Raw genomic sequence first — 14,370 nt, forward strand, 5'->3', positions numbered from 1 at the left:
TAACTCTGCCCTCAATGATGTAGCCAGCTTGTTAACTCCTGCACATCTGTTGTCTTTCTTCTCCCCAAGGCCCATGTAGCACCCAAGTTTATTGATTTACACAGACATATGAGCTACCATGGGGAATACAAATGAAGACATTCCATTTGAGAAACAGATTTTTCAACCTCTTGGGCTGAACTTCATCCGTACTCATGAGTTTTATTAGCAGAATGCATTATTATTATTATTATTACCTCTTTGTACTGTGGTTGCATCTGGGTGTCCTTGTCATGGACCATCACTCCATTGTGCTCGGCTCTGTACAGACATGGAACAAAAAGACTGTCTTGTTCTCTTCCACTGTGTCAGAAAATTACGTTAAGATAGAAAGAAATAGGCTGTGATAATAAAATCACTGGATGAAGTTTGCAAAAATGAGTTTATTGCTTCACAATCGTATCTGCAGGTTTATTTGTTTTTACTGACAATCAGAACAAAGTCGTTTTCTCATTTCATACCCTAGAGGACACAGAAAGTCACGAGGGCTACAGTTATGGCACTATGAGCAATTCCTAGCTAAGATGGCAGCAGGGTCCACTCCAGGGAGGGAAGATGCTTCAGCAGCCAGGATTTTGTTTAGACATCACTAGAAGACAAAAACAGGAGAGGAGTGAGTCAGCCTCCTTCAGGACTGGGAAGATGTATCAGTAAGATTCCTTTGCAATGAATTCATAGATTTTAAGGCCAGAAGGGACCATTAGGTTATGTAGTCAACACAGGCCAGGGAATTTCCTGCAGTGTGGAAAGAACTACACTAGGCTGCCGTATAAGGGGATGCTTTCATGATCAGTAGCTTGTGGCTGGACTGCAGTGTATCTTTTAGACGGCTGGTCTGTTGAGCTATAAAGACTAGCAAGCGATGGAGAATCTACCTCACCCCTGGGTGAGGTGCTCCAATGGTTAATTATTCTCTCTGTGGAAACAGTTGCATCTTATTTCTGATCTGAACCTTTCTAACATCGTCTTCCGGACCCTGGGACCTGCTCTGCCTTTGTCTGCGAGATTAAGAAGCCCTCTGCTATCAGAAATCTCCTCCCCAGGGAGGTACCTATAGTCCATCAAAGAAAGATCAGAGGAAAGGGCGGCATCTGCAGAGCCACTCACCACCCAGAGAAGTCTCTGGCCTTCCAGGCATTGATGACCTCAGTGATGTCCCCCGCGACCCCCCCGCTGGGCAGCCGCAGGTCATCAGAGACGTTGCCGTTGAAGTTCCCGCAGGGTGCACACAGCTTGTTAGCCAGGCTCTTGCCGACTCTCAGCAACACCTCTCCACTGGGACTGAACAGAACCTGCAGTCCCGAGGCCTGGACCACAGCCACGCCGCCCTGAGACTTGTGCACAGACACAGCATCGGAGATCTTTGCCGGGAGACGCACTGGGCGCCCATTCACCTGGAACACACAGACTTAGACCAGAGGAGAACTGGGAAACGTGGGGGTGAATGGCAGGGACTGAGCTACAGTCCATCGGCCCCATAACATGGCAACAAGATCTAGAGTCTAGGGGCCACAGTAACTGGCAATGGGGACTAGAGTCTTCGGGCCACATTATAAGGCGATAGACTTAGACTGAGAGGTGCAGAAAACACTAAGACTGACGGAGGAGCCAATCAATAAACAGTGCCCTGGAGAGCAAATTGTTCCGATTCTCTCAACACCCAATGAAGGTGCTCTGATTTGCATAGGCAACTTGATTGGCAAACGTCCCTCCTGCCTTCAGTGTTATTGACCTGTGAGCAATTGTGTCTCTTAGTGGGAAAAGTCAAGAACTCTAGAGACTTTATGGAAATGATTTAATTCCCTCATTTGAATATTTGGTGAATTCGCTTATTTGAATAAATGACCACAACCCTAGGGGGAGGGATAGTTCAGAGGTTTGAGCATTGGCCTGCTAAACCAAGGGTTGTGAGTTCAATCCTTGATGGGGCCATTTAGGGATCTGGAGCAAAAATAATTGGGGATTGGTCCTGCTTTGAGCAGGGGGTTGGACTAGATGATCTCCTGAGGTCCTTTCCAACCCTGATATTCTATGATTCTAAGAGAGACACAAGGTGGGTGAGGTGATATCTTTTATTGCACCAACTACTCTTGGTGGAAGGGACAAGCTTTCAAACTACACAGAGTTCTTCTTCACAATGGTGTAGCTTGCAGGCTTGTTCCTTCCACCAACAGATATTGGTCCAGTACAAACGATCACCTCGTCCACCTTGTCTCTCTAATATCCTGGGACCAACATGCCTACAGCAACACTGCAAACATCTTCTTCAGGTTACTGAGTTCCGAATGTGACATCATGATACTGCCTCGGATTCCTCCCTTTTTCCCATGGGGGCAATCTCGCTCCCCACAGTGGACAGGGCTCCCCGGGATGGGGTGGTCTTTCCCTCAATGGCCAGGTGCCCCAGTGAAAGGAGGGATCTCTCCCAGGGACCCTACTGGGTCACAAAGACCCTTCCTAAAATAGTTCCCTGCCTCTCCTCCAGCATCAGAGGTGGGACACAACAGGGGTGAAGGGGTGGCTGGGAGTCAGGATTCCTGGATTGCTTCCCCAGCTCTGGAAGGGGAGTGGACTCTAGTGGGTTAGAACAGGGGGAAGTCCAGACTCCTGGGTTCTAATTCAGTCTTTGCTACTGAATAATTGTTTATCCGTAACTCATGTCATCCCCCACAGTCTGTACACCATGTCCTGTCAACAGGGGGCTCATGAGGCTGAGTGACTTGATCTTTGAGATGCCCAGATCGGCCTCAGTTACGGATCAACATCACTGTAATTTTTAGACTTTTCATCATTTTGGTGGCAGCTGAATGAGCCTCCTGCCCCTTTGCCTCAGGCTGTTCTAACGCGGCCCCCTCTTACCCAGGTCTCCTTGTTCCTTTTCACAGCTATGAAAGCATCTTGGAAGAAAATGTAGGCAGTCGTCCCAGCCATCACTGCCCCATCGCTGCATGCCCTGACATCCACCACCACCCTGAACCAGGAGGGGGTGCTGTCATTGCAGAGAGAGGCCAACTCGTAAGCTCCACTGTGGAGATCTCCTCCAGAAGCGCCGTCGAAGGAGGTGAGCCGGGCTCCAGGGAGCAGCGTGCACCGGCCTTCCTGCTTCACGCAGCCGCGCACCCCGTCCTGGAGCGCACAGATCTCCTTTTCGGGGCAGCTGTGTGGCTCGCAGACAAGCCCACCTGAGGCCTGGCAGGTGCACTTCTCGGAGCAAGCACCGGAGATGATGCTCTCCCCGGCCTGCAGAGAAATTCCCAAACAACTTTGTCACAGGAAAGCAGCAGGAGAAAATTCCCAGGATGGGATCAACTCAAAGCTCCCTTTCATTATTTAAATTACAGTAGCATGCTGACGTCCCATTGCGCTAGGTGCTGTACAAATAAATAGTGAGCGATTCTCCCTGCTCCAACCGAGACCAGGGTCCAGTTGTGCTGGGTGCTGTACATAGACATAGTAAGACACAGTCCCTGCCCCAAAAGGTATGTCTTTACTGCAGAGTTATCTTGGGAGATCTTTCTTCCTCTGGGGTAGCCTCGACCAGGAGTGAGCAGCCACACTACAAAACCCTACCCCAGTGTCCCCCCGATGCTGTGTCCCCCCGATGCTGAGCTCCACCCTGTGTGCTCTAGGTGTGCCAAATTTGGGAATTTTGGTAATACTTTATCAGATCTACATGCGCCTCAGTTTCCCTCAGTGCTTTGTACTGCTGTGCACTGAGTGTAAAGGGAAGGGGTGAGGTGTTGGACTCATGTAGCCACCTGGTTGGAGGCCAGAGTCAATAACAAATAGAATAAAGTCTAGGCATGTGAATGGAGGGTCTGGAAGAGACAATGGAAACCCCAAAGGCTGGGACATTCACCTGCTCTTACCAACTACCAAGAGACAGGAATTTAGCTGCAATGAAGCAGAGCAAATGTCTGAGCAGGAGAATGAAGGGGAAAGGTGACAGGTGGCTGGGTGCAGAGCTTAGCTCACAGGGGCTCTCTCCTGAGACGGAGACAAAGGGAGAGAGACAAAGAGAGGAAGCAACATGGTTCCTCCAGCAGCATGGCTCAAGGGAGCCCAGGCATTAGCCAGTCTGAACTCTGCCGTGACCTTTGCTTCTCTGGGCTAACCCAAGGCCTTTCAGATGCTGTAGCCAGGGGACTAACAAGCTGTTACCTTGAAAAGATGGCCTGGTGTCACTGCAAAATCTCACTGAGGGCTTTGCACCCTGAAGAGGTAGGAACAAAAACTCCCACAGGAATACAGCTTGGCTGGACTCGCTGCAGGGAGCCATGGAGAGACAAGGGATCACTGGTACCCAGAACGCCAGTTGAGGACTCATGGGGCCATGAGCCTGTCCCTGTGGAGCTGTGTGGGTCCTTGGGGCCCAGCACACTAAAGGGACTAGTTACAGGCTGGAGCATAGACCAGCCCCTGTGAATCCATGACACAGGAATTTTTCCCCAGTGAATTGTGGGAGAAGGTGTCTGTCCTTCTGGGCACAGGAGGGCTATCAGTGATTTAGCCTATGTCCTCATGGCAAAGTGGCTGTTACCAGTCTGAGTGTAAACAGCACTGGGGGTCCAACCCCATCCTCGCTCCCACCCACCGGTTAGGCCAGCCAGCCTAGGCTGAAAGAACCACTGAACTCCAGGTGAGAAAATCAGAATGGCCATAGTGGGTCAGACCAATGTCCACCTAGCCCAATATCCTGTCTCTGGCAGTGACCAGTGCCAGATGCTTGAGAGAGAATGAACAGAACAGGGCAATTAGTGAGTGATCCATCCCCTGTCATCCACTCCCAGCTTCTGGCAGTCAGAGGTTTAGGGACACCCGGAGCATGGGGTTGGGACCCTGATAATCTTGGCTAATAGCCACAGATGGCCCTATCCTTCATGAATTTATCTAACTCTTTTTTGAATCCAGTTATAGTTTTGGCCTTCACAGCATCCACTGGCAACGACTTCCACAGGTTGACTGTGTGTTGTGTGAAGTGCTTCCTTTTGTTAGTTTTAAACCTGCTGCCTAGTAATTTCATCAGGTGACCCTGGTCCTTGTGTTACGTGAAGGGGTAAATAACACTTCCCTAGTCACTTTCTCCACTCCACTCCAGCTTGTATAGCTCTCGATCACATCCCCCCATAGCCGTCTCTTTTCTAAAACGAACAGCCTCAGTCTTTTTCATCTTTGTGTAGAAGCTGTTCCATCCCACTAACCATTTTTGTTGCCCTTCACTGCACCTTTTTCAATTCTAATATCTTTTTTGAGATGGGGCAACCAGAACTGCCCTCAGTATTCCAGTTGTGGGCATACCAGGACTTGATATAGTGGCATAATTATATTTTCTGTCTTACCATCTATCCCTTTCCTAATGGCTTCTAACATTCTGTTCGCTTTTCTGAGAAGTTTGGGTGGATAGGGGTGAGGGGAAGGGACAACATTCAGGGAAGCGCCTGAGTTTACTCTGCAGTGAAGACGTCCCCCAGGGGACCAAACCTCAACTGGAGAGCAGAGAACCCCAAAGAGTTTACAAGGGGGAGAGGGGAAACTGTGGCCAAAGAGGTGACATGATTTCTCCGAGATCATTGCAGAGCCAGGAACTGAACGCAAGTTTAATTCCTAGCCCAGTGCTCCAATTACCCTGCAACTGTTGCCTTTGATAAGAAATGGGCAGTAATAATAACAACACCACCCAGCTCTTCTATACCTCTTTGCATCAGTGCACCTCAAAGTGCTTTACAAAGGAGATCAGTATTGTTCTAAGATGGGGAAACTGAGGCACAAAGAGGGGTAGTGTCTTGCCCAAGTTCACTCAGCAGGCTAACACTCTTTCTTTACCTGTGATTTCAACAGAGACAAAGGGACATGACTCAATTAAGGCTGGAAATCAGACAAAAGTTGCCAACCATAGGAGGAGGGAGGTTCTGGAATGGCCACCCACCAGGAGGAATGGGAGCAAGGAACCTGACTGGGTTGAAGATGGAACATGATAAGTTCATGAACTTTCTAGACAGGAAAGGACCTCTATCCCATTCCCCATTCTCCAAGCCAGCCACTTACCCTAACTGGGGTCAGGATTAGACCTGCAGCCCCCTAGAGGGGAAAGGCAGTATGTCCCATTCCCTACCCCCCTTAAGCCAGCCAGTGTCCCATGCTGGGCCGGATCAGAGCCGGCGCCCTCTAGTGGGGAAGGGCTCCATATCCCATTTTCCATCCAATCCCTTGGTTTTCCTGTGATGAATCCCTAGTTCATGGCATAGTTTCAGTTCCACGTGCATGGATCACACAGGGCAGGTGTTTGGATGCTCATCTAACCAAATGCTGCTGACTGCAGCAGAAGTCACATGGGTGACTGAAGGCAGGACCTAGCTGTAGGTTTTGGGTGTCACTGCACTGAAGAGCACAGACACACAGTCACTGTGACTCCCAGTGGGAAGCTGGGACAATCCCACACCTACAAGGGCATCCGATGCAAAATGACAGCATCCAAGACGACAGCCGACTCATATCCCAGCACCCACCTTGATGTAGCGTCCGTCGTGCACGCAGCCGCATCCTTCCATAGACGTGCACGTTTCCCCATTGAATGCGTAGCCGGCTTCACACTGGCAGCCTTCAAAGCATTTTGCAGTGCACTGGGCAGGGGAGAACAAGCCAGCGCAGGTGAAATCGCAAGATCTAGTGCACAGCTCGTAGTGGCTGTTGGCCGGGCAGGTGAAAGCTGGAGAGAGAGAAGTAAAGGATAATGAGGGATGAAAAACTGATTCCACCATGGGCATAGTTATTAGACCTGTGCGAATAACAGAGCTAGGCAAAATGTTTGGGTGAGGCAGAATTTCTGCAGAAAAATGCATTTTTCATTTGGGTCAAATTCAATGAATATTTTCAGATGGAAAAAGCATGTTGGTTTTTTTTATAGTTAAGATGGGATTTTTTTTCCAACTTTTCATTTCAAAACAGAATTTTGTCTCCAAATTTGGCCAATTAAAAACAAAATCACACACACACACACACACACACACACACTCACGTGAAAGCCATACCAAAATGGTGGAGCTGAAACGAAAAACTTGGCCAAAAAATTGTTTCAAGTCAACCCAAAATATTTTGGTCAATTGAAAATTATTCTTTTTCGTCAAGTTTTCCAGTGAAAAGAAAACATTAGAAAAAAAATGGTTTCAGTTCCAGTCAACCCAGGTGTGGAAGTAGATAAAGGGAATTTGGATGCAGGCCTCTGAAATGAGCAGGAGTCAGGCTATCTTTAGCTTTAATAACGCGAGATTTGTAGAAGCGGGGATAGTGCGAAGCGAGTGGAAAAGAACTGTGAAAGAGGCTGTCGTGACCTTGTATTAGATAAGTCTAGAATGCTGACTATAAGAGAAATGGTAAGAAAAATAAGATATCATGAAGGAATATGTCTAAACAATATGCAGTTGTTACTTATTATTGTCTGTAATAAAGGTATAAATACTTACTCTAATTGTTTATCTGGGAGAGACCTGCCTAGGTGGGGGAAACCCTGTGTCCTAGTGCACTCTCTCCCTCTGTGCAATTGCTTGAGATAATAAAATGGATCTGATTTGCTGCACCCAACCAGAGAGTAAGAACTGTGTTTTTTGCCAACACAGGTTTTTGGGAGGGATTGTCCAGCTCAGCCTCTGAACAAAACAATCTGTGAGTCGCTCCCCTATAGTCATTGTTTGTTCTCTGGCTGTGTTGAAATCGAAACATAAGGATATTTATTTCTTTTTCTTTTTCAGGGTTCTTTTAACCTTTAACAATCAGAGTAAAATTTAAAAAGTCATTTCAAATAAAAAAAAATCAGATCATTTCAGTTTTTCCAGAACTTTTTTTAACCATAAGAATTCAGCAAATTTGACAGAAATTCTCCAAACGTTTCAGTCAGTCAATCTAAAGACGCATTTTTGGTGAAAAAAAGATTGATGTGAAACATCTCATCCTGGGGCCATTTTCTGGTCTAGAGCTCATCTGACCACTAGGAGAGTCATTTTTCTGACTGCATGCTGGAGACTGACCGGTATGCTGTACCCCCCGCCCCCCAACGGCACGGCCCCTCTCGCCCAGCGATGGAGTATGGGGGCAAACATTGACTCCCGTGGAAGAGTGCCTTCTGCTCAATCATTCCAACGGCAGCCCTTCCTAGCACTGCTCTGCGGCACCGGGGTCAGCACTGATTCGAGGGGAGACTGTCGAGTACTGAGCCTATATCTGCACTACAGTAGCCACTGCTACATAGCTACCGCACTGCAGCTATGCTCCACCCCGTCCCTTGCAGCATGCAACCCACCAGCTACTGACCCCTCGCAGAGGTATCTGACGGGCAGAGAGATTGTGACACCATATCACTAACTTCAAATACAGCTGAAGATAAGAGCAGGCTGTAGATTGTTCTGTTGACTTACGGCAGAAGGAGGCCGTTCTCCAGGCTCTGATTTTGGCCCCAGCTGCCTGGCACGCGGCCGCGTAGGCCTGGAGGCTCTGGCAGAGGGTGTCTCCCGCCCCATTGGCAGCACACATGTCATAGAGACAATGGTTGAAGTACTCGGCGGGGCTGACCAGCGAGTGACAGTCTCTGAAGGGACCCGAGGTGGCTCTGATCAGCCCACAGGAGCTCTCGACCTGGTACGGCGCTGTCTTGGCTGCATCGCAGACTGGGCACCTCTCACCACAGCCATCGGCGCACGTGGCACCATCAACGGGCACCTTCCAGGAGGCCCCAAACTCATCCGCGTTCTGGGCGCTCTTCCCACCGGGCAGCAGGAAGTCGTCGTTCTTGTCGCCGTTGAAGTTGCCGCACAAGCCACACACGTGTCCCTTGTAGGAGCTGGGGATGAAGACTAGGACATAATAGGAGGTGTCATAAAGGACTTGGAGGCCAGAGGCAGATCGGACAATGAGGTTGTTCCCCTCCTGGTTGATCTGAAGTTTCCCATCGTCCATAGACAGTGGGAGAGTGTAGAGCTCCCCGTCCACCTGTGCCAATGAGAGGGAAATTCACCCGTCAGTAGTGGGGATTCAGCAGCTGTGTCCTGGTTACACACGCACACACACACATCACTCTAGGCTACAACGAGAGTAATCTCAAACAGGGACTTACCGTGACTTTCCACTTCCTTCCCCTCTCCATGGTGATGGTGTAACCATGCACAGAGACCACCACCATCCGTGCCACTGACACTTGGCCATTACCGTAGCTCTCATTTTCTACCACCACGGAGAAGTTTGCCAGCCCAGCGTCACTGCTGCAGACTCTGGCTAAGCTGTAAGTGCAAGTGCCCTGGAAATCAAAGGCCCGTCCATCAAAGGTCAGATAGTGAGGGTCACCAGATGCTACACATTTGCCGCAGCCCGTGGCGTGGCAGCCCAGGACTCCGTTCTCCACCCTGCACTGCTCGCTGACTCCACAGGAGGCCTCCTGGCACTCAACGATCCCGTTGTCTTGGCACCGGCACCGCTCCCGGCAGGAGGCGCTGGCGTAGAACACCTCTCCCTTCCTGTAGTACGTGCCCTGGTGCACACAGCCGCACTGCGCGACGGGGACGCACCGGTCTCCGCTCAGGAGGAACCCGGCGTCGCAGAAACACCCTTCGGCACAGGGAGCGTCACAGCCGTCCGGCGCCGAGAGCCCGTGGCAGGTGGCAGGGCAGCCGCTCCCACAGAGCTCGTAGTGGGAGTTACGGGGGCAGGTGGGGCCTGCAGGAGAAGATCAGAGGGAACGTGCAGATGCGGGTGAGAGAAAGAAGAAATGTGCAGGTAAGTGGACAGAAATCTCTGTCTATTCATATCACTTACAATAGGATTGTTCTGGGGGGTTGGGAGCCAGGACTCTTGGGTTCTATTCCTATTTCTGGGAGGAGAGTGGAGGGGCTGGGAGTCAGGACTCCTGGGTTGTATCCCAGATGTGGAAGGGCGGTCAGATCAAGAGAGTTAAAGCAGTGCGGACTGGGAGCCAGGATTCCTGGGTTTTCTTTCTGACACTTGGAGGGGCGTTTGGTCTAGTGGTAAAAGTTGCAGACAAAGGGATGTGTTCCAAGTTGAATCCCAAATTCTGGCAGTGGGCTGCTGTGTATTGTTTAGTGACGGAGGACTGGGAGTCAGTACTCCTGGGTTCTGCTACTGGCTTCTCGTGTCACTTTGAGCAAATCACTTTAGTTCTCTCTGCCTCCGTTTTCCTGCACCTGGATGGGAAGGATGAATTGTGTTTGCAAAGTGTTTCCAACCCCTGGGAGAAAGGTGCTGGCAAGGGGACAGGATTACGTTACTACACCATAAAGCACAGCCGAGGAGGTGACCCTTGCTGTCCATGACACTGGAGGAAAATGACTGCAAGATGATAACTCTATAGAGCCATTGACACACGGCTGAGCTGTTCTGAGCCGACCCTGAGGAGGGCGCTGCACATGCACAATAGCCAGTTCATAAATTACATTCAATTAGCAACACTCACTGCAGAAAGAGGCCGATCTCCACTGCCCCATCCGGATGCCCCTGGCCTGGCAGGCCGTCACGTAGGAACTGATGGCACTGCAGAGAGCATCCCGGAGACCCTTGTACTGGCAGGTGTCAAAGACGCAGTCGTCGAAGAAAGGGGCTGGGTCGATGACTCCGTGGCACTCTCTGAACGGTCCGTCCCCTCTGGTGATGACCCCGCAGTACCGATCTCCCTTGTAGGGTTGCCTCTGAGCCTCACTGCAGACCAGGCACTTCCCGGTGCAGCTGTCTGAGCAGCCCGGGACCTCCCCCACCTTCCAGCTCTCTGCGAACTGGACGGCGTTGGCTGCCCGTCTCCCGTCTCTCATGGTCAGGTCGTCACTGGCAGTTTGGTTGTTGTCACCGCACAGGCCGCAGAGGGCGTTGGCGTAGGTGTTGGGCACAGTGACCCGGACCAGGCTCCCGTCGAAGGTCACCCTCAGCGCGAAGGCGGTCTTGATGAGGACTTGGGCTCCGCTGACGTAAGCCTGTAGCTTCTCCTCATGGTAGAAAGGCAGGGCCACAAAGACTCCGTCCACCTGGAACAGATGCGGCAGGGCCAGGGGTTAATTTTCAATGAATACTGCAGGCAGAAGGTGGGGACCCAGGACTCCTGGGTTTTATTCCTGGCTCAGGGAGGGGTGGCGAAGGGAAGGGAAGAAATGGGGTGGGGCCTAGTAGCTTTGAGCAGGGGAGGCTGGGAGCCAGGACTCCTGAGTTCTGTCCCCCGTTCCGGGAGAGGAGTGAGATCTGGTGGGTTACAGCAGAGGGGGATGGGAATCAGGATTCCTGGCTCCTATCCTCAACTCTGGGAAGGCAGTGGTTGGAGCGCGGTGGCTGGGAGCTAGGACTCTTGGGTTCTAACCCCAGCTCTGGTCAGGGAGTGGGGTCTAGCGATGAGAGCAGCTTTGCAGGACAGGTTCACAAAGAGCCTGTCTATCTGGAACACACGTCTTGGGGATGGTCTGAATTCCCAATTACACGAAGGCCTGCTCTACACTAGTAAATTAGGGCAGTATCACTATCGCTCCGGGGTGTGAAAACTCCACACCCCTGACCCACGCAGTTAAACTGACCTGACCCCTGGTGTAGACGTTGCCAGGTCAACGGGAGAATTCTCCTGTCAACCTAGCGAGTGCCTCTTGTGAAGGTGTCTTACCTACACCAATGGGAGACCTCCTGCCATTGGCATTGGCAGCCTCTTCACTGAAGCGCCGCAGCTACGGCAAGTCCATTGTGCCACATTAGCAGTTTATTTGGAAACAGCCCTAAGACTCTCTCACACCCCTTGGGCAGTGCAAATGCAGTTGACTCCCAACTTTCTGCTGTCAGATAGCTGGAAAGGGCCTTCGCGCAACAGAAGTCAGGATCAAGTACTTTAGTGGAGGAAGCTTTTAGGGTGTTGACTCCCCTGGAGTCAATGGGGCCAGATCCCCAGCTGGTGGGAATTGGGCATAGCTCCTGTGGAGGGAATGTGACCCGATCCCCAGCTAAATGAGTGAGTCAGTTGAATGCACAGCAGTTACAGTGGCAAAACGGCCCTGATGGAGAGGAGAAAATCCTGCCCTATATATTCACAAAGAGGCACTCAGTTCCTTCCCACACACCCACCACCAGCTCAGTGTACAATGGACGCAGGTCTCATTTCTGAAACGGGGAGAGAAATAATGGGTAATGTATCATCAACAGCAAGAGTTCCTGCTCACAGCTCCCCGAGAAGTCATAGAATCATAGAATATCAGGGTTGGAAGGGACCTCAGGAGGTCATCTAGTCCGAGCCCCTGCTCAAAGCAGGACCAATCCCCAACTAAATCATCCCAGCCAGGGCTTTGTCAAGCCTGACCTTAAAATCTTCGAAGGAAGGAGATTCCACCACCTCCCGAGGTAACGCATTCCAGTGTTTCACAACACTCCTAGTGAAAAAGTTTTTCCTAATAGCCAACCTAAACCTCCCTCACTGCAACTTGAGACCATTACTCCTCATTCTGTCATCTGCTACCACTGAGAACAGTCTAGATCCATCCTCTTTGGAACCCCCTTTCAGGTAGTTGAAAGCAGCTATCAAATCCCCCCTCATTCTTCTCTTCCGCGGACTAAACAATCCCAGTTCCCTCAGCCTCTCCTCATAAGTCATGTGTTCCAGTCCCCTAATCATTTTTCTTGCCCTCCACTGGACGTTTTCCAATTTTTCCACATCCTTCTTCTAGTGTGGGGCCCAAAACTGGACACTAGTACTCCAGATGAGGCCTCAGCAATATCGAATAGAGGGGAACGATCACATCCCTCGATCTGCTGGCAATGCCCCTACTTATACATCCCAAAGTGCCATTGACCTTCTTGGCAACAAGGGCACACTGTTGACTGTAGTCCTGTGGCTCTCCGTCCCTACCTTGATCTTGCGGGGATATTGCTGGCTGACAGTGATGTTTCTACCGTAGACCTCCAAGGTCACCACTTTGGTGTAGGACACGGCCTTGCTGCCGCGGTTGTTATTCTCCACCTTGATGTTGAATGGGGTGAGCGTGGGGTCCTCGGAGCAGACCCCAGCCAGAAGGTAGATGCAGGTGCCCATGAAATCGTACTTTTTCCCGTCAAAGGTGGTGTAGTGAGGGTCTCCGGAGGCCGTGCAGGTGGAGTAGCTGATTGGGGAGCAGCCACGGACCCCGTTGATCACGGCGCATCTCTCGCTGGCCTTGCAGCCGGTCTCCTGGCAAAGCACCATGCCCAAGCTGGGATCACATCTGCACCGAGAGAGGCAGTTCTCATCGGCCCAGAACTCCTCGTTGGGTTTGTAGTAGCGGCCATTGTAGTCACAGCCACAGCTCTCCACGGGGACACACTGGCCGGCACTCAGGACGTAACCGTTGTCACACTGGCAGGTCTCCACGCAGGGCTCCAGGCAGGAGGAGTTGGCGGTTTGGTCGGAGCAGCTGGCCGGGCAGGCGTTCCCACAGGCCTCGTAGTGGCTGTTCTCAGGGCAGGGCAGGACTGGGAGGGGGTCAGAGAGGGGGAGATTTAACATCACAGGAAATGAACTAAAAACACCCGCTTACATGCGGCTTCCTCTATATCACAGGCCCGATGTACAAGCAGCCACACTAAGGCCACCTCTGGAGTACAGCACAGGGAACAACCCTGTTGGGCAAAGGAGTTTGCTAGATGGGAGAGCAGGGAAATGCTCTCTTTGTAGAGAAAATCCAAGAAAATCTGCAAAGTTCACCCAGAGCAGATGAGACCTCACTTGTCAAGGCCTCCTCTGGAGCCCCGCCCACGCCAGATGACCTCAGACTCAGCACACGTCCCGCGGAAGTGGAAAGACTCAGGAGATCCTACTGGGTTGGGACCCTGTATTTTCAGGTAGTATTTCGGATGGGTCCATCTTTCCATCGCTTTCTGATCCATCCCTCTCTTCCAGGCACTTCACCCACCAAATCCATCCCGCTTTTCTATTCTTCACTTACATCCCTCTTACACAATGCTGAACACCCCTTCTTTGAAGTGCGGAAGTGAGATTTTCTTTACATTAGATTGTAATAAATCTTTGTCGTTGCCTCCATCTAATTGACGTGTACATCCAGGAGTATCTATATCTGTCTAATCTAGAACCTAATCATGGAATCATAGAATATCAAGCTTGGAAGGAACCTCAGGAGGTCATCTAATCCAACCCCCTGCTCAAAGCAGGATCAATCCCCCAAGTTTTGCCCCCGAAATGGCCCCCTCAAGGATTGAACTCACAACCCAGGGTTTAGCAGGCCAATGCTCAAACCACTGAGCTATCCCTCCCCCCCGTTTAGCCAGCCGTCCCTCTGGCTCAGCATCCAATCGACCAATCTTTACCTCTAATTGACTTTA

The 14,370-nt window shown here is 50.9% G+C and overlaps 1 protein-coding gene across 1 annotated transcript in view; it reads right to left on the minus strand.

Annotated features, from left to right (window-relative positions):
* Positions 1-618: 618 nt before the first annotated feature.
* The window catches only part of LOC144279949 (IgGFc-binding protein-like), a 141,026-nt gene continuing 127,274 nt past the window's right edge, over positions 619-14,370 (minus strand). The window contains exons 59-66 of the mRNA XM_077841654.1: positions 12,905-13,503; positions 10,493-11,054; positions 9,143-9,738; positions 8,448-9,018; positions 6,546-6,745; positions 2,899-3,279; positions 1,147-1,433; positions 619-628 (exon numbers count right to left, since the gene is read on the minus strand). Of these exons, the coding sequence (XP_077697780.1) occupies positions 619-628; positions 1,147-1,433; positions 2,899-3,279; positions 6,546-6,745; positions 8,448-9,018; positions 9,143-9,738; positions 10,493-11,054; positions 12,905-13,503 (3,206 nt within the window). The remainder of the gene's footprint in view (positions 629-1,146; positions 1,434-2,898; positions 3,280-6,545; positions 6,746-8,447; positions 9,019-9,142; positions 9,739-10,492; positions 11,055-12,904; positions 13,504-14,370) is intronic.

The sequence above is a fragment of the Eretmochelys imbricata genome, chromosome 24, assembly GCF_965152235.1.
Source record: "Eretmochelys imbricata isolate rEreImb1 chromosome 24, rEreImb1.hap1, whole genome shotgun sequence".
Lineage (NCBI taxonomy): Eukaryota > Metazoa > Chordata > Testudines > Cheloniidae > Eretmochelys > Eretmochelys imbricata.